General features: G+C 51.0%; 1 protein-coding gene across 1 annotated transcript in view; it reads left to right on the top strand.

The window, feature by feature from the left end:
- The first annotated feature begins 12,892 nt into the window (after nt 1–12,892).
- The window catches only part of URAD (ureidoimidazoline (2-oxo-4-hydroxy-4-carboxy-5-) decarboxylase), a 116,871-nt gene continuing 110,050 nt past the window's right edge, over nt 12,893–19,713 (top strand). The window contains exon 1 of the mRNA XM_085621638.1: nt 12,893–13,115. Within this exon, the coding sequence (XP_085477764.1) occupies nt 12,941–13,115 (175 nt within the window). The 5' untranslated portion in view covers nt 12,893–12,940. The remainder of the gene's footprint in view (nt 13,116–19,713) is intronic.

Here is a 19,713-nt window from a genome sequence, read left to right as displayed (position 1 = left end):
GAAGATTATTGCTAGATCAGGAGCAAAGGCAGCTCCCATGGCAACACCTTTAGTTTGGAAGTAGAATTCTCCTTGAAAGATAAAGAAATTTTTTTGCATAGCAATAGTCAAGAGTTGAATTATAAATTCAGTTGGAACTCTCATTGGTGCTGGTCTGGTGTTGAGGGCTTCGGTCATCACCTCCAGTGCCGGTATCTGGGGAATGCTAGTATACAAGGAAACGATGTCGCAGGTCACCAGTAGCTGGGTATTTGGATCGAAGGGTAGTTGGTCGACCAAGTTGATCGTCTGCATCGTATCCCTAAGGTAGGCCTCAGTTTCCTCTGCCAGTGGTTTCAAGAAGAAATCCACATATTTACATAATGGTTCCAGTAAGGAGCCACATCCCGAAACAATCGGGCGTCCAGGTGGTTGCTGGAGATCTTTATGGATCTTGGGTAGGGTGTATATGGTCGGTAAACGAGTGCGATGTCCAACAAGATCTTGGCTTATGAAAACATGGTACTTTCCGACGTAAATAAGCTATTGGGCAACTACAAACATACCATCCCCAACACCAGGAAATTGGAACGAACTGCATTAACCAAATTGAAGAACAATAGAGATATTGTAATAAAGGCTGCGGACAAGGGTGGTGCGATCGTCATTCAAGAGGTCTAGAGAGGTCTTTCTCCTATGATCGTACTAGGCCCAGTAACACCACCACACAGGACTCAGTATCAGTTGCTTATCTAGGTACTTTATCATTAGGAGCACATTCGAAATATTTACAGGGGGATCGAGAGATCCAGAAAGAGTCTCAATGTCTTTGTAGGGACAGGGTAGCGGGACAGTCTTAGTACCAGCCTGGTACGGGGAAGCTCTGCGCCAGACCATGCGTTAGGCCGAAGGAGGCTCCGGGGATCGGAGCGGCAGGTGCTGGTCTCAAAGCAGCTCGGACGTGGAGAGCCGTGACGGTGTCTGCAGGGCTCAGGTGGTAGTTCCGCTTGGGTCGAGCCGCGACAGAGTCAGCAGGGCTCCGGAGGTAGGTCTGCTTCGGTCGAGCCGCGACGAGGTCAGCTGGGCTCTGATGGCAAGTTCAACAAGGTCGGGCCGCGACAGCGTCAGCAGGGCCCCAAAGGTTCGTGAAGGTCTTTAAGCACGGTGGAGCCGCGATGTAGTCAGCAGGGCTCAGAGCGTGGTTCCAGGATGAGTCTTTCTCCGTAGGGTCAGCCGCGATCCGATCAGCAGGGCTCTTGACTCCGGGATACAACTGCTGTCCTGTTGCAGGGTCGCCCCAGATATAGGTCTGGAGCCCTTTGATGTCCGGACCCTTGCACCCGGGGGGGCGGAGAGGCCGGGTCGGGAGCGGCCAGACGCTCAGCAGGAGAGGTGCCAGGCCCAGGAGAGCTGTGGGGCGATCGCACCTAGGTGTGGGAGGACGGTTGGGGGTCCCATCGATACTGCCCTCCGCCGGGAGTGGGGAAGTGTTCACGTGGTATCCCCTGGCCAGTTGTTGGCGCCTTGATGTCGGGGCTTGCTGGGGCCGAGGCCAGGTTGAGCGGGGTCACGTAGGCTGGTGCGCAGAGTCACGTACAATCCAAAATGGAGGAGCCCCGAGGTGCAGGGGACCTCGTGCGGCTTGGCGAGGGGGAACAGGACCACGCCACGAGGCCGGCTCCAACAAGCGTCCCCCCCAGCTGAAGGCAGGGAGAGTCACCCATCTCCTTGGGGGTTCTCCTCGCCGAGGCGGAAGAATCTGGATAGGCCGCCGGCATTGGCGTGGTCGTTGCCGGGCCGGTGCTCTACGGTGAAGTCCATCCCTTGCAGCGAGATGGACCATCGCAACAATTTGGGGTTCTCGCCCCGCATCTGCATTAGCCACCGCAGGGGCCGGTGGTCAGTCTGGACTCGGAAGTGGGTGCCGAAAAGGTAGGGCCGGAGCTTTTTGAGAGCCCATACCATGGCGAAGGCCTCCCGCTCAATGGTGCTCCACCTCTGTTCTCGGGGCAGCAGTCGGCGGCTGATGAAGGCCACAGGTCTGTCGAGGCCCTCGGTGTCCATCTGGGAGAGGACCGCCCCAACCCCGTACTCCGAGGCATCTGTCTGAACCACGAATTCCTTGCCGTAGTCAGGAGCTTGTAGTACAAGGGCAGCGCACATTGCTGCCTTGAGGGTTTCAAAAGCGGTCTGACAGCGGGGTGTCCAGTGCACCGTCTTGGGCTGCTTTTTGGAAGTGAGCTCCGTGAGGGGGCCCACAATACTGCCATAGTCTTTGATAAATCGCCGGTAGTAGCCTGTGAGGCCTAAGAAGGCCCGGACAGCTGTTTGGGTGGCGGGGGGCTCCCACGCCTGGATGGCATCGACCTTCAACTGGAGGGGCGCCACCTGGCCACTTGTTGGAGCCGGCCTCGTGGCGTGGTCCTGTTCCCCCTCGCTAAGCCACACGAGGTCCCATGCGCCTCGGGGCTCCTCCATTTTGGATTGTACGTGACTCTACGTAACCACCTACGTGACCCCGCTCCACCCGGCCTCGGTCCCAGCGAGGCCCGACATCAGGGCGCCAACTCCTGGCCAGGGGGATACCACGTGAACACCTCCCCACTCCCGGCGGAGGGCAGTATCGTTGGGACCCCCAACCGTCCTTCCACACCTAGGTGCGATCGCCCCACAGCTCTCTTGGGCCTGGCGCCTCTCCTGCTGAGCGTCTGGCCGCTCCCGACCCGGCCTCTCCACCCCCCCCCCGGGCGCAAGGGTCCGGACATCAAAGGGCTCCAGACCTATATCTGGGGCGACACGGCAACAAGACGTCAGTTGTATCCCGGAGTCAAGAGCCCTGCTGATCGGATCGCGGCTGACCCTACGGAGAAAGACTCATCCTGAAACCACACTCTGAGCCCTGCTGACGACGTCGCGGCTCCCTCGTGCTTAAAAGACCTGCACGAACCTTTGGGGCCCTGCTGACGCTGTCACGGCCCGACCTTGTTGAACTTACCATCAGAGCCCAGCTGACCTCGTCGCGGCTCGACCGAAGCGGACCTACCACCGGAGCCCTACTGACTGTGTCGCGGCTCGACCCAAGCGGAACTACCACCCGAGCCCTGCAGACACCGTCGCGGCTCCCCACGTCCGAGCTGCTTTGAGACCAGCACGCAAGGTCTGGCGCAGAGCCTCCCCGTACCAGGCTGGTACTAAGACTGTCCCGCTACCCTACCCCCACAAAGACATTGAGACTCTTCTGGATCACTCGATCCCCCTGTAAATATATTGAATGTGCTACCATTGATAAAGTACCAAGATAAGCAACTGATACGGAGTCCTGTGTAGTGGTGTTACTGGGCCTAGTACGATCACAGGAGAAGGACCTCTCCTAGGAGGCTTCTCGGCGGCGCTCGGCTATAACTTTGCGGTAGGAAGGTGCCCCGGAGTAGTCCCCCCGACTCCCCGGTGGTCCTCCCTCCAACACCACTCCCCACCTGATGGCCCAGATAGGTCACTGATCCTTGACCGATCTGGCACTTGCTGGCCTTAATCGTGAGCCCAGCCCTTTGGAGAGCGGCCAGGACTTCTCTGAGGTGTCCTATGTGCGCGGCCCAGTGGTTGCTGAAGACTGCAATGTCGTCTAAGTAGGCCGCGCTGAAGGCTTCTAGTCCGGCCAGGACCTTGTTCACCAGTCTCTGGAAGGTCGCTGGGGCGTTCTTCATACCGAAGGGCATCACCTGAAAGTGGTAGTGCCCATCGGGGGTGGAGAAGGCGGATCGTTCCTGGGCGCCGGGGGTGAGCCTGATCTGCCAGTACCCCGCGGTGAGATCAAACGTGCTTAGGTAGCGGGCGGCCCCTAAGCGGTCGATCAGCTCGTCTGCCCGTGGCAGGGGGCGGGCATCGGTCTTGGTGACTGCGTTTAGGCCCCTGTAGTCCACACAAAATCTGAGTTCCGGGGGGTGCCGGGGGCGGCGGCCTTCGGCACCAAGACCACAGGGCTGGCCCACAGGCTGTCGGATGGCTCGATGACTCCGAGGGCGAGCATCTTGGAGACCTCTGTTTGTATGCAGGCTCGGACCCGGTCGGGCACTCTGTAGGCGCGGTGTCGCACAGGGGGGCTGTCCCTGGTATCCACGTCGTGGACGCACCAGGGGGTCACCCCGGGCGTGAGAGAGAAGAGGGCAGCGAAGGGTTGCAGCAGCTGCCGGCAGTCATGGCGCTGTTCTGGGGTCAGGGTGGTGGAGAGTTTGACGCCCTCCATGGAGCCGTCTTGGTCCGAGGACCCCAGGGGCTCGGAGTCGCTTTCGCCCCCATCGTCGGTAGCCAGCAGCAGGCTTAGTTCGGTTCGGGCAAAGTGGGGCTTGAGCCGGTTGGCGTGCAGGACCCGGAGGGGGTTCCTCGGGGACTCCATGTCGACCAAGTAGGTGACGGGGCTCTTCTTCTCAACCACCTTGAAGGGCCCGGTCCATTTGTCCTGAAGGGCGCAGGGGTCCACGGGCGACATGACCCAGACTTGCTGGCCCGGCTCGAACTCGATGGTCGAGGCATTTTCGTCATACCAGCGTTTCATGTCTTCTTGGCTGGCTTCGAGGTTGGCTTCTGCCAGGGCCCGGAACTTCCGAGTCTGGTTCCGCAGGGTCAAGAGGTACCTGTAGACATCGGGGGGGCATCTTGGACGCTCGCCTCCCAGCCCTCTTTGACCAGGCTGAGGGGCCCTCGGACGGGGTGCCCATACAACAGTTCGAAGGGGCTGAAGCCCAGGGATTTCTGTGGAACTTCTCGATAGGCGAACAGGAGGCATGGCAGCAGGATGTCCCCTCTCCTCCTCAGGGGCTCTTCCAGGCCCTTGATCATTCCTTTCAAGGTTCTGTTGAACCGCTCGACCAGTCCGTTCCCCTGGGGGTGGTAAGGGGTGGTGAACTTGTAGGTGACCCCACATTGTTGCCAGAGGGATCTCATGTATTTCGAGATGAAGTTCGTACCCCTGTCGCTCACCACTTCTGGGGGGAACCCCACCCTGGAGAAGATGCCCATCAGGGCCCGGCCCACTACTGGAGCGGTCACAGTTCGGAGAGGGATGGCCTCTGGGTATCGGGTGGCGTGGTAAACCAGTACCAGGATGAAGCGGTGGCCCCCACGATGTCGATCCCTACCCGTTCGAACGGGGTGTGGACGGCTGGAAATGGTTGGAGGGAGGCCTTGACTCGACCCCCAGTTTTCCCACTGGCTTGGCAGGTCTGGCAGGACCGGCAGTGGTGGTCCACGTCTCTCCGCATTCGGGGCCAATAAAATGGGTCACCAAGCGGCTGTAGGTCTTGTCTCGCCCGAGGTGTCCGGCGAGGGGCACGTCATGCGCCAGGTTCAGGAGGAACTCTCGGAATCGGAGGGGAACCACCAACACACGGCCGGCTCCTGTTCGGCAACTTTCTGTTCGCTATATAACAAGTCATTGTCCCAATAGATCCAGTGGGTTCCCATGGGGTCCCCCGTGGCCTGGGCGGCCGCTTGCTGTCGGGCCCCCTCGAGGGACGGGCAGGCCTTCTGTTCTTGTTGGAACTGTTCGCGGGTGGGGCCCCCGTCGTGGCGCCACTGGGCCAGCTCGGGGATCTCGCTGAGGGAGGCGGCCTCGTCGGGGGAAAGTTCGGATGGCCCGGCCTCCTCGTCAGGCTCCTCCGTGCCGGAGGAGGGTGGCAGTTCTGGACCCGCAGGCTCGACGGGGGCCGCTGCAGCGGCTGGTTGGGCGGTCATGGACCGGGTGGTGGCGCAGGCCCATTTGGGCAGCCCTAGCATCCCCAGATGCTCTCGGCGCTCCACCTGGGCCCAGGGGGAGCTCTCCAGGTTGTTCCCCAGGAGGCAGTCCACTGGAGCGTCTTCGCGGACAGTTACTTTCAGGGTGCCTGACACTCCTCCCCACTCGAAGGGGATCCGGGCCATCCGGCACATGCTTTCGGTGTTGTCCGCGGTCCGGACAGGGCATAGGACATGCGGCAGGATCTGTTCGGGGGTCACCAGGTGGCAGCGGACAGCGGTCACACTGGCCCCAGTGTCACGGAGGGCTTCGGCCCGTTGCCCATTGATGGTGACCCACTGCTGGTACTTCTGGGTGTTGCTCGGGATGGGGGCTCGGGGCACCATTTCTCGGGTGCCCAGGCATACGAGTGACATGGCAGCCGGTTGCCACTCGGGGGGCCCGACGTCGCGCTTTTCCTCCTCTTCTTCTCCTTCCCCCAGGGCTGCGGCGGCTATTTGTCGGGGAGGGGGCCCAGCGGTCCCGTTTCGTCGGTTCACGGGGCAGGCCGGGTCGCTCGCATAGTGGCCTGTCTGTTGGCAGCCGAAGCAGGTCATTGTTGGTCGGGGTCCAGGCCTGGCAATGGGGGTCCCCCTACGGACCAGGGTCGGGGACGTGTAGTTGGCGGCTTGGCCTCGTGACGGGCTTCGGGGCGACCCGGCCGGGAATTCTCGACTGCGGTGGGACCCTCCTCCTCCGCCCCGCTGGCGAGGAGGTCCCGTGGTACTCCGTTGGTAGTCCCCCACGGTGTTGACCCATCGGTCGGCTTCAGCGGCGAGCTTCCGGGGCTCGGTCAGTTTGCTGTCAAGGAGGTGTTGCCTTAGTTCGACAAAGCAGTTGTTGGCGAGGTGCTCCCAGACAATGAGGTCGAACAGTTCGTTGTACGAGGTGACCTTGCTCCCTCTTATCCACCCTTCAAAGGCTCTGCTGAAGAAGTCCACGTATTCGACCCATGTGGTACCGGGGAGCTTTTTGCAGTCCCGGAAGCGCTGCCGGTACATCTCGGCTGATAGTCCGTAGCGGGTGAGTAGGGCCTCTTTCATGTGGTCGTACGAGGTCATCACCGCGTCGGGGAGTTGCAGCAGGGTATCCCGGCACATGACCACACACACAACCACACACACAACCACACACACACAACCACACACACAACCACACACACACAACCACACACAACCACACACACAACCACACACACACACACACACACACAACCACACACACTCAACCACAACCACACACTCAACCACACACACAACCGCACACAACCACACGCAACCACACATCCACACACACCCACAACTACACCTGCACCCACAACTACACCTGCACCCACAACTGCACCCACACACAACCACAACCACACACACAACCACAACCACACACACAACCACAACCACACACACAACCACACACACAACCACACACACGCACACAACCACACACACAACCACACACAACCACACACACAACCACACATATAACCACACACACAACCACACACACACAACCACACACACTCAACCATACACACACAACCACACACACAACCACAACCACACACAACCACACATACAACCACACACACAACCACACACACACAACCACACACACAACCACACACACACAACCACACACACACATCCACACACACAACCACCCACACAACCACAACCACACATACAACCACACACACAACCACACAACCCCACACACAACCACACACACACACATAACCACACACACACAACCACACACACACACACACAACCACACACACAACCACACCCAACCACATCCAAGCACACATCCACACACACACCCACAACTGCACCCACAGCCGCACCCACACACACACAACCACACACACAACCACACACACACACACACAACCCCACACACAACCACACACACACACAACCACACACACACACAACCACACACACACACAACCACACACACACACACACACAACCACACACACAACCACACACACAACCACACCAAGCACTGGCATAGCCAATAGGTCTCGCCTTTGGGTCCTTATCAGTGTTTAGCCACGCAACAGTTGATGTGGTTGCACCAAGGATATTGTGCTGCATAACTAAATACTTAGAAGGTCCCAAAAGCGAGACCTATTGGCTATGCCAATGCTTGTGTTTACTGCAGCAGTGACTGATGTGCTATGCGGAATTCAGTCTCAACCTTAACATCACACTTTTTTTCTAGGGCCCTGATTCTGAGGATAGGTCCTTTTTATCACACCAGATAAATAACGATACCCTGAGGTACGTTATTTATCAGTGCAATAAATTACACCTATTCTGAGTTTTTGGGGAATAGTAGGAATGTTGCTGATTAGTATGATAAATACTGTACAAGCTTCCCTGGGGTAGAACACAGACAATGAAGGGTGGGTAGGGGGGAATGTGAGAGGAACACAGAGTGGGGAGAAGTGCACAAGGGAGGCAGCTGGAAAACACCCACACACTCATGGAGTGCTTAAATAGAAAGAAAAAAGTAGTGTCTGAAAAAGAGAGCCCTGAAAAAGAATGTCCATGCTCCAGGGGAGGGACAAACACAAGAAGACGATGGAAACCCTACAGAAGCTGATTAATAAGAATCAAGCAAATGAGAGCGACAGTGCAGCCAACCAATAGTAAGCAAATGGAGGCCTCCAAGCCCACTGCAATGTAACAAAAGGTCCCGCAACCGACTATCTTAGGCAAGGACTAAAAATACATGAACAAAAAAGTAAAATAGGTTTCTTAGGGGCATATCAACAAGGGCTTTATCTCTGCTTTTTTGGCTTTAAAAGCCAAAAAAGCAGAGATAAAACTAGCACCCTATCAACAACAGGGTGCTAACATGCAAATTTGCATGTTAGCACCCTTTTACTCTACGCTTCCCCTTGCATCTCTAATGAGATGCAAAGGGGGCGTTCCAGAGTAAAATAATAGGAGAAATGTCGCTAAGCGACATTTCTCCTATTATCAAGAATATCGCTAACCCTGTTAGAGACAAAACAAGCATTTACAATGCAATGGTCTCGGCATTGGTAAAGTTACAGCTATTGGCATTGCTCATGACATTATTTTTGTTTATGTTTTTGTTTTTAAAACATTTAAAGAAACGGCATTGTTATTTACAATGTCAATAGCTTAATCACTCTCAAATGCGAGACCTATTGCATTTGCACCCACACCCAGAGCCACACACCCAGAGCCACTCACATAGAGCCACTCACATAGAGCCACCTACACACACACAGAGTTACCCACACACAGACAGACCCACCACGCATAGAGCCACCTATAAAAAAAGTCACACACACACAGAGCCACACACAGAGCCACCCACACACAGACCCTCCCCCACACACATACAGACCCTCCCCCACACACACCGAGCTATCCACACACACACATTGCCACCCCCCACACACAGAGCCACCCCCACACACACAGAGCCACACCCACACAGAGCCACCCCCACACAGAGCCACCCCCACACAGAGCCACCCCCACACACACAGAGCCACACAATAACCTCAAAATTTAACACATATTTACTTTTTTCTGGATCAACTGACAAACCCCTCAACAGGCTCTATGAAGATTAAGATTTCATGAGTAATAATTTTTTTTACAACAGGAAGTGAAGTATAATTTGAAGAGAGGCAGATCCTAAATCTGAGAGCAAAATATATCCTGTTTTTTATTAGAATAACTTGCCAGACGCTGCTCCTAACATGGTTTGGTAAATAGAGGAGACATCCTTGTTTGGTTTCCATGGCAGCGTCTTATGCAGAGGCAAGGCTCACACGTGATGGAGGGCGGGGGTGCAAAGCCGTGTCCATATGAGCCACTTCCAGGCTGCTCCCTCCCATGCTGTCAGTGGAATGTAGAGCAGACCAGCTGTCGGGGTTACGTGGGAATGTACACAAGTTAAAGGGCCATCCTTTCAAAGTATGCGCAGGCTGCAGGGTTCTCACGAGGGTTCAAAAGGTACCAGCAGACATGCAGTTAAAAGCGGTGCCTCTTTAAATGTCTGTCTCACCCGCTTACCCTCTTCTCCCTCCTGTGTCTGGTAGGAGCCGAAGTTGGCTTTTCAACGTGCTGTGGAAGTCCTTTATTCACTTTCTCTCGAGGGTCTGGTCTGCCTAAATTTTTTTTAAATGTAAAATTTGTCCATATTCTAGTCGAACCCATCGCGTTTATTTACACAGCGGCAGATTTTGCACTTTGGGGGGGGAAGGGGGGCCGATGAGCTATTGTTTAATGATTGCAATGTGTTTACTCTCTCCCGGCTTTAAAAGCTCGAGCTGTTTTCTTTAAATATAGCGCCTAATATCAGGCATGCTCATTTTTCCATGAGCGCTAGGTTTTGACATTTCAGTGGGTTGAAGCACAGGGACCTGTTGTGCTATGCAAAAGACAAAGCCAACATTTTTTGTAAATTATAATAAAACGCTAATTTCCACAGCAGACAACGCAAACACCCTGGGGAGAATATAAAACCTGACCTTTCCCATCGAGATGGCGCGTGGAGCTAAAAAAGTGGCTGGCCGGGCTTCCCTGCCGTGGGAATGAAACACATGAGGGGGTGCACGCACGCACATGCAGTGTTAAAAAACAGACCCGATTCCATACCGTGAAATCCTAGTACATCGCGTGGTGAAAAATAGCGGCAAGAAACCACTTTACTTTCACTTTTGCTACAGTGTCGGATGATATAATGACAAGCAACAAAAAAAAGCTATTATCGGTGCGCATAAAACGAAGCCATGAGACGTTTTTAACCGCAGATTGCTGTTTTACAGGGTCTGTGCCTCTGTAGCTAGGTTTACGCACCCTGGGCCCAAAGCCCCTCCCTCCTCGTACTAGAACGTGTCCAAAGTGCTATAAAGCGCCGCCAGCACCCAACACCCACCGCTCCCCTCCATCACCCCCTCATGTGGTTTTTGGAAGCACACATTGATTGCCACTTGGTTGGTCTGAGTTTGGAACAACTGGAAAACGTTTTCTTCCCCCTGGTGATCTAAGGGCTACAGTTGGGAAATGTTCTGTGTACCAAAGGACGATTTGTTTTAACTGTGTTGCGTATCAGCGTCAAAGGACTGCATTTTATAATCTTCTTTGCCTGCGTCTCCCATGATTCGGTTACAATCATATGGTCCTGATGTGTGCGCAAGGTTAGCCGGTCTGAGCTAAACCAAAGGAAAATACTGATTATTAACCTCTGGCCGATACACCCCAGCAAGGTCCGTGCCTTAACGTAAACCAAGCGGACACACAATGTGCCGTCTACTTCAAATCTGTAGCAAACCTATATAGCTACTCGTCAGTGCAATGCCCAGTAGAGGCTATACTCCAGAGGCTGTCTTATGCCTCTTTGTAATGTGAGCTATAGCTAATTGTTGGACCGACTGGCTCTTAAACGTGGACTCATCAGAAGCTACCATGTGGTTCACATTGTGAATGAGACTGGATTTGAGCGAATAAAAGAACTAAACAAACTCTCGACACATGACTGTTCTGCATGGGAAAGCTATAGGTTTGCTGACAAGCAAAAATCGCTTTCACAATGCACGTTATCACACGGCGTCTTGGGGCTGTGCAGGCCCCCTACCCACTGCCAAAACAAACGCACTAACGGGGGGATAATTTGAAAAAAATGTTGAAGAGACGAAGACACCTAATGCAGTTTTTATATTCAACTCGGCTAACGGTGATCACGGAGAGGCGTTTCCAGTGCACGTGTTCGAAAGCTGTAATCACATCTTGGAATGCATTACGTCCTGTTAAAGCTTGGACATCTGTGCCAACTAGAGCACATTTTTGTAAATGTTTGTATCTGGTTAACAATCTCACATACAAACTTACACAGTTTAGCACGACCGCCTTCCCAATGCCTCCATTCTAAGATGGCCACCCTTTTCCCCGCTTCTCGCTGTTTCTTAGCTTCTTAAATGTTACACGCAGAGGGTGTGCCTTACTTTCTCTTCAACAAGACTGTACTCTTTGCGTGTCCATTGCGAGCGAAGAGCCTCGTGCATCACAACACACCAAACCGAATCCCTCCAGGCACATCCACGCCGAGCAGTCCGATGCCGCTTTTTAGATAGCGCAGAAAATGCAAATTGACACGCCAATCTACTTTCATGTGTGGAGCCAACAGCAGGGGGAGAGGACGCCAGGAACACCACCGCCTTTCTCCGAGGCAGAGCATTGCCTCGGAGAAAGGCAGTGTCCTTTTCGGATTCGGGGGCGTGTTTTGCTGTTGTCTCCTCCCTGAGACTTTTCGCAAAAAACACGCCCCCCGATCCGAAAAGGACAGGGCCTAATCGGAGTGACGGGACCTCTTCTCCAGTGGCTGGCCAGCATTTACGAGGCCAGCCAATGGAGAACAGGGCAGAAGAGGGGCAGGTTCAAGCCCCTCTTCTCCCAAGTCATTAAATCTCCGGACTTCCGGTCTGCCGACCGGATAGTCCCGAGACCTAAAAAGCAGCGCTAACCGCGGTTAACGCTGCTTTTTTACGTCTGGTATTTTTCTGACTTAGCCATGATATCCTATGGAAGGAGGATATCATGGCTAAGTTTGTCTGTCCCTATCAACAAGCTAACGTGAGATTATCGCTGGGTTTCCAGCGATAATCTCATGTTAGCCACTTAGCGTGAAGATATTTATCGCTATTGAGATAAGCGTTGCTAATAGCACGCTATCTCAGCGATAAAAACCAACGCTGGCCGGCGATAATTATCCTAGCGCTAAGTGCGCTTAGCGATAATTATCGCCAGTTGTTGTTGATATGCCCTTTGTTTCTCTATTTTTTTAAACATACATTTGAATTGGGCAGCAGAATATCATCCACAGCTACATTTAAACAGTTCATGTTGTATCTTGAGACTTAATCTTGGCAGACAGAATTCAAGACGAATAACACACCGGACGGTGAAATATTTGTAATGTATTCCACGCTTCCCAGCAGTGATCGAGCGGTATGTGTTATGATGTCTGCGAAGGATCTCTACTCACGGATCTGTCCTCGTTTTATGTTGATTCAAAGCCTGCTGAATCAGGATTTCACCAAAACGAGCCCGCAATCCAAAGTTCAGCAGCAAGTTTAAACAAGCCATGTGTAAAATCGCCCCAGGGACGGCACGTCATTTCCCTTGCAAAGTCAGAGCCATGGATATAGCAACAGCCAACTCCATGACGTACGAGGAATTTATGGACGTTTTCGGCAACATTGTGGAGAAATGCCCTCTCATTACGGCTGCCGTGTGGTCCAAACGTCCGTTCGCTAATTTTGTTGACTTGGAAAGCAGTGTCTTTGAGTTCGTTGACTCGCTGTCTACATCCGGTAAGTTCTCTAGACTCGTTTATGCAGCCAAGGAAATGGCACGTGTGAACGCAGCATAGTACACCCATGACGTGTGTGGATAACATTCACTACAAGGTGCACATTTTTTACACCACCGTTCTCTACGAAAACTACATATTGACATATCTTTTGAAAATGTTCGATGGATCGAAATGAAAGCTTTGTTGGAAATGATCCCGGTTAGATTAAATACATTAATACTGATTTATTTAGGGCCGTGATGTCCCGCATCAGGACACCCTGCGCACAGCGTGGGCGAGTGCTGTACAAAGAGTGGTATAGAATTAAAAGTTAACATGCAAAAATCTATTTAATAAATACAGAAGTGCAAGTCTTCGGAAAGATATCGGGGTCTTTGGAGTGCCGATTTGGGAACACGATGCAGTAGGCTGCAGTTGGCCGAGTTTAATTGTTTGATAGTGGCGTCTTCCTAAATCCTGTTGTGGGTCTGTTTGTACCATTATGCTCAAGGATGTGACACTGACGTTTGTTTCGCACAGTTGAGGTGTACAGTTCTCCATGGTTAAGTTTCAGGAATTTGCTATGTTTTGAGGCCTCCCTGCTCACTATATAGATGTGAGCCCATCCTATATGTAGGGCAGATGATTAAGGTGGAACAACATATGAATTATGAAGAAGATAAGAATCATTAGTTTACCAAAGTTAAGGCAGCATAAGTAAAAAGACATGCAACCGAAACGCCTCGTTGCTTCCTGAATTATGTGGTAGGAGCGCTGTTGGTTGTTAAGTGGTGTTCCTGTCGGACTTGTTTGCCTGGATTTCAGGCCATGTCTCATGTAAGACATTCTCATACCTTTGTACCCACAGAATTTGTTGACCCAATTCTTTTTCCCCTGTATCTCTTCACTTCCACATCTCTGACCCTTAATAAAATCCTCATCTTCAGTTATCCCCAGCATAGAGAAACATGTTTGACTCCTTATTCCAACAATTGACACCCTGTGCGACTATCTTTTTTGGTGCCAACCCTCCCCACATGTCCTGCTTCTGCATGGATTCCCTCGCTCCACCCCCCATGACCTTCTGCAAGGATTCCTTCACTGCCACCCTCCGATGGTGCATCTCATCTTTCTGGAGCACCTCTCCCACACGCACTTCATTTATTTTAAAGCTCTACTCATACCATTCTAGGGGGTCAGAGCACTTTCCATCACACACGCATCATACAGATGTAACGAGTGATACATGTGTACATATATGAGATGTACCAAAAGACAATAAGGATTAAAAGATGTAGGAGTCAAATGCCATCCATACTACTAGTCAGTGTGTTTTATTTTGAGTTTTTGGTCTGGAGTGGCACAAACTCAGGATTTGAAACGTAACACAGTGGTTGGAGTTGGCTTTACTAATAAGAATGAATTTCTATTAACCCTTTTTTAGCAAAATTAGGAATAGATGATGAAAGACTGGGGGAAAAACATAACGCTTGCTGTAGTTTGCATGCATCTCTTTGTTGACAGTTCCTAATTCTCTTTGCTATGTTAGGATTGTAGATTATGAACTGCAAGTACCAAAAGGATCTCTGTGACAAAAGCAGTAACCCACTGAGTTATCTGCATAAAATACAATTCTGTGATCTGCATGTACATGTTCTTTGCAGCAGGCATATTAACCCTCTGCACTACTATATGATGAGTCTAAACTTCCACTAGGCAAAACTCAATCCCTGTCACGCAGGAACATTAATCACCAGTTATCTTGACAGTATGTTGTTGCCTGAAAACTGCTGGACACACAAGGAACTCTGCAGCAGGTGCTTTTAAACCCATGAATTATTTCTATATGCAGCATTAAACCCCCCAATTGAGCGCCAGGTGCGGCTGCAATGGTGGCACCGCCTTAAAGCTGCGCTGATTCCAATTGCTTCTGTACGTTTATGCAATGTACAGTCCATCGTACTACACCAGCTGCAGCTAAGAATTCTATGAGTGATCGAGCGCCTGAAAATTTACAGCTGCACAGCACGTCTTTGTGAATATAATGAAGAAGTCTTAGGCAATACACAGAGGGTTAAACAAGCATCATCCAGAGGGATTTGGATCGCTCAATTTCTATAGCGCTTACTAGTCCTGACACAGCCTCAAAGCACTCCAAATGGTTTATTGTTCACTTAAACACATTCACACAAAAATAACACAGTCTATGCTAAAAGGTTGCCTAAATTTTCACACTTGTACTGAATGAAGAATTATTTTACAAAATATGTGATTTTTATTTTATTTTGTATATCCAAAATTCAGAATGATGGAACTTTCAGAGGGAGCGAGGAATAATATGAGGCCAGTACTTCATTTTAATGTATCACAGCACACTTCTACCTCCAGCAAAAATCCTATTTTATTGACAATGTTTTAGGGCTCTGAATGTGGTACAAAATATATAAATTAGGGGTGGGCAGCATTTTTAATTCCGCTGGCAGAATTGGGGGAATTTGGTGATTCTGCATCACTCTTGTAACAAGGAATTTCCATTAAATTCCGCCGCTCTGTCAACGGTATTAATCTGCAGAGTCTGTTTTTTAAACAGGGCTGAGAGAGGAAGCAGTCCCTCTATGCTTAAAAAACATTTCAGATTAAACTTTAATCTGCAGTGATTTTTAAACATAGCGGGACAGCTCTTTCTTCCGGGCCTGTTTAAAAACCACCGACTGACTGCTGTGCATACCCATCGGCGCCCTTATATACTCATAGTATAAAAGGCTTATACTCAGAGTATATAAAGCTTATATACTCCGAGTATGTAAGGGCCCCAAGAGGTATGCACAGCAGAGCACAGCCCTCGGCGCCCTTACATACTCTGCAGTGATTACTGTAGAGTATGTAAGGGCCCGAGGGGTATGCACAGTAGTGCATATGCCTCAACGTCCTTACATACTCTGCAGTAATCACTGCCCGTACATACGCTGCAGTAATCACTGCAGATCATTTAAGGGCGCAGCGGGGTATGGACTACTGTGCATTTTGTATTTGGCAGAGCTATATCTTAGCACAAAATGCATCCTCACATCCATTGTTTGACTCCTGGGTGCCTTTTGTGCTAAGAAAATAGCACCAAATGTCCACTCCTCACAATCGCGGAATTCCGCGGAGTCTCACAGCATTTTAATGACATTCTGTGGAATCCAATTCTGCCAACTCTGCCCACCCCTAATATAAATCACTGAGCTTCTCCACTTTTGAAATTCCCACGTCATGTGGCATTTCAGATATTCTCCTTTCTGCACTGCTGAGGTGAATTTGCGTGTGTGCAGGTGGGGGAGAGGGAGCTAGAAAGGGCGAGGTGGAAGGAAAGGTGGGAAAATGTTTAGTCCTCAGTCCTATCTCAAGCCAAGTTTTGGGGAGATAAGTCAAGACAAGGGGGATGATGAGCAGGAAGGCAAGGGACACACTTCCCTTCCGATCGTTTTGGGAAAGGTCGGAGATGTTCTTGAACTTTCTCCCCTAGCCCTGAATAGGGTGGGGGAGACAGCTCCTAGCACCTCATCGGACCAGGTGCTGGGTCAGAGTGGAACATAACCAACCCACCCCGAGGCAGGGGAAGATATTCTTTTTTGGGGGAAGGATAGCTACAACACACCCTTGTCCATTTATAAGACTGTGGTGTGGAGTTGGACGCAATTCAGACATTCCTCCCAAGTCCTACGACAAGCCCAAGTAGAATTTCATTATTTTACCCCAGGCCCACTATTGCAGTACTTTTTAAAATCGCCTTTTTCTTGTGCAGACCCAGGGATGGGGGCTAGAGTGAAGCTCATTCACTAATGGAAATCACTCCACGGCTGCCATACCAGCCTGGGCAAAGAAGCAGCAAAGTAGACGGGCCTGCTCAGTGTTTGTGATTTTTTAGAAGCTTTTTTAAATGCATTTTTACCCCTAAAAGGGGATGTTAATCTATGCTAAGTAAAGTGCCCCACAGCCTGCCCCAATAGTCTCCAATGCACAGGGGTAAGCTGGAATGGTCCACTGATGACATCAGCTCAGAGTATACATACGTTGGGTATACCCCATGCAGAAATCCTCCACCCCTCCCAGTTAAGGCGGCAGGGTCAACACATGCTAACTCTTCTAGATATGACCTTCCCCCGCCGCTTCTCCTTGTGTGCCATACTAGTGGATGTTCCTAAACTGCTCCCTGGAACCAGTGAGTCCACGATAGAGTTAATAAACAAAGCAACCCACTGGGCTATGGGGAACTCTAGGTTTCAGGGTTGCCCATACCCGGAAATAATTATGGCAAAACATGTGGGTTGGGTTGGGAAAATGCAAACGAATTTGAGGGTGACAGTGTCATTATCACCTTCAAGGATCCCTGTACAGCTATGCACCTGATCGGAGCCCCAGGGTTGGCCATCAAAGTAAGATCAGGGTCCCGCCCCTGGGCTTTTTCTATAGAGACATAGCAAGTAGTCCGCATCTTACTCCCATGCAGATGTCACACTATGCTGCGCTGGTCTTAAACCGCTTCTCTCCTCTGAGTGACCTGTCTGAGAATGATTGACTCAGCCCCTATAACTTGTAAACCCTCCCCCACCTCAAGGAGCCCGGGATCCTTATTAATACCTCACCCAATCGATCACAATCAGCACCCAAATTAGCTTGGATCATGCCATCCAATGAGTACACTCAAACCCCGAGGGGACCCCGAAGGATGATGTTTGAACATTCTCTTTTGGAATGTGGGAGATCTAGCCAGCAAATTAGCCTATGATGATTGGGTGCTTTATGTACTTACGCACGATATAGCTCTTTTTCAGGAAACCTGGGCTATTGAGGACGTTGTTTTAGATGGTTATCATTCCTATTAATTCCCCCAGCTCGTTCGGCTTAACCTGCTGGATCAAATTGACTGCATATTGCAAAGTCACCCAAATCCCCTCTGAGAGCCCTTTAATACAAAACCTTCTAACCACATGGCCCAACGGTTTGTGTATCATCCTAATACATTTTAACAAAGGATTTTTCGAGGCTGTTCACACTACTAACCTTAAAGTACTGTCTGATTTTATATAAGGTCTGGAGGAAACCTTAGCACCCCTGCATATGGCTACAATAGCATTCTTTGGGGTGACTTTAATGTGAAATTGGGTTCTACTCAATTGCAGAATGTACAAACTATGTTTCATAGCCTTTCTATTGGGAGCGACAGACAACCTAATGATGAGGGTAACCTGGCTCTCTACTAACTCATTAAACTGCACAACCTCCTGAATGTCACTGATATCCATGACCCTCTATATCTGACCAAGGCAACATTTGAGAGGGGGAAGTGTTCCACTGTGATAGATTGCATCTTCGCTAATCAGGAGCTGGGTGCTTGGGTTATGGGAGCCGAAACAGATGAAAGACCTCACAATCCCCTGCTTGTGGAATTACGGATCCCAAAGAGAGAGGGTGACCTTACGGTTTGGAACTCACAGTCCCAAGAAACCAAGACGCAAGGGCAGCGTTTGGTGTGGAGGAATGTGGCCATGGCTCATTACACTCAACCCAGACTGGATTCAGAGCCAAGCAAGGAACAGAAACTGCGCTGGTGGCGGTAGTGGAGGCGACTAGGAGTATTGTGGATGCGGGAGGCTGCGCTACGGTGGTCCTATTGGACCTCAGCGCAGCCTTCAACACTGTAAACCACTCTCTCTTGTTGCATCGGCTTCGTCTAGCAGGGGTTTCCGGATTGGCTCTTAAATGGCTTCATTCCTTTTTATCGGATAGATACTTCTCCGTTTTTGAGGATGAGGTGTCATCGAGCCAGCTGCAACTGAGTCACGGCGTTCCCCAGGGATCATCTCTCAGCCCCATGCTGTTTAACATTTATATGAGACCGCTGGCTGATGTGGTGCTTCCTTGGGGAATTCAGCTTGTCACCTACGCCGATGACACGCAGCTGGTTGTCTCTTTGGTGAAGGACGATGCTTTACATCAGGGGATCAACAATCTGACCCCGTGTTTTACCAAAGTCCTTGAATGGATGACCTCGTCTTGTTTAAAGCTGAATGGAGCCAAAACGGACATTATGTTGTTGGGCTATAAAGCCCCAATTAACTTGGACTTGGACTGTCTGGGATCTCCTCCGAAGCCCAAGGCCAAAATAAAAAGCCTGGGGGTCTGGATGGATTCCGCCCTGAACTTCCAACATCAGGCCAACAAGGTGGCTGCAACCTGCTATGGGTTGATGAGAGTTCTTAGAAAAGTTCTAGACCTCCTCCCTTTTGAAGCTAGACGTGTATTGGTCCAGTCGCTGATTCTTTCGCGACTGGATTATGCAAATGCTATCTATCTGGGGACCCTAGCAGCTACTATAAAAACTCTGCAAGCTCTGCAGAACTGCGCAGCTCGCTTGCTTATGAAAGTTCCCAAACGATGTTCAGCGAAGGCCTCAATTCGATTGCTCCATTGGCTACCAATTCAGGAAAGGATTGTGTTTAAGACTATGTGTCTGGCACATAAGTCCATCCACAATATGGGCCCTTCCATTTTGGATCCCCTGTTTCACCGCCATCAATCGGTTAGATCTCTTAGATCCAACCAACGAAATCTGCGTGTGGTTCCCAGGGTGA

Source organism: Triturus cristatus, chromosome 8, assembly GCF_964204655.1.
Source record: "Triturus cristatus chromosome 8, aTriCri1.1, whole genome shotgun sequence".
Lineage (NCBI taxonomy): Eukaryota > Metazoa > Chordata > Amphibia > Caudata > Salamandridae > Triturus > Triturus cristatus.
The sequence above is the reverse complement of the archived record's forward strand: the minus strand, read 5'-3'. Positions and strand labels throughout refer to the sequence as shown.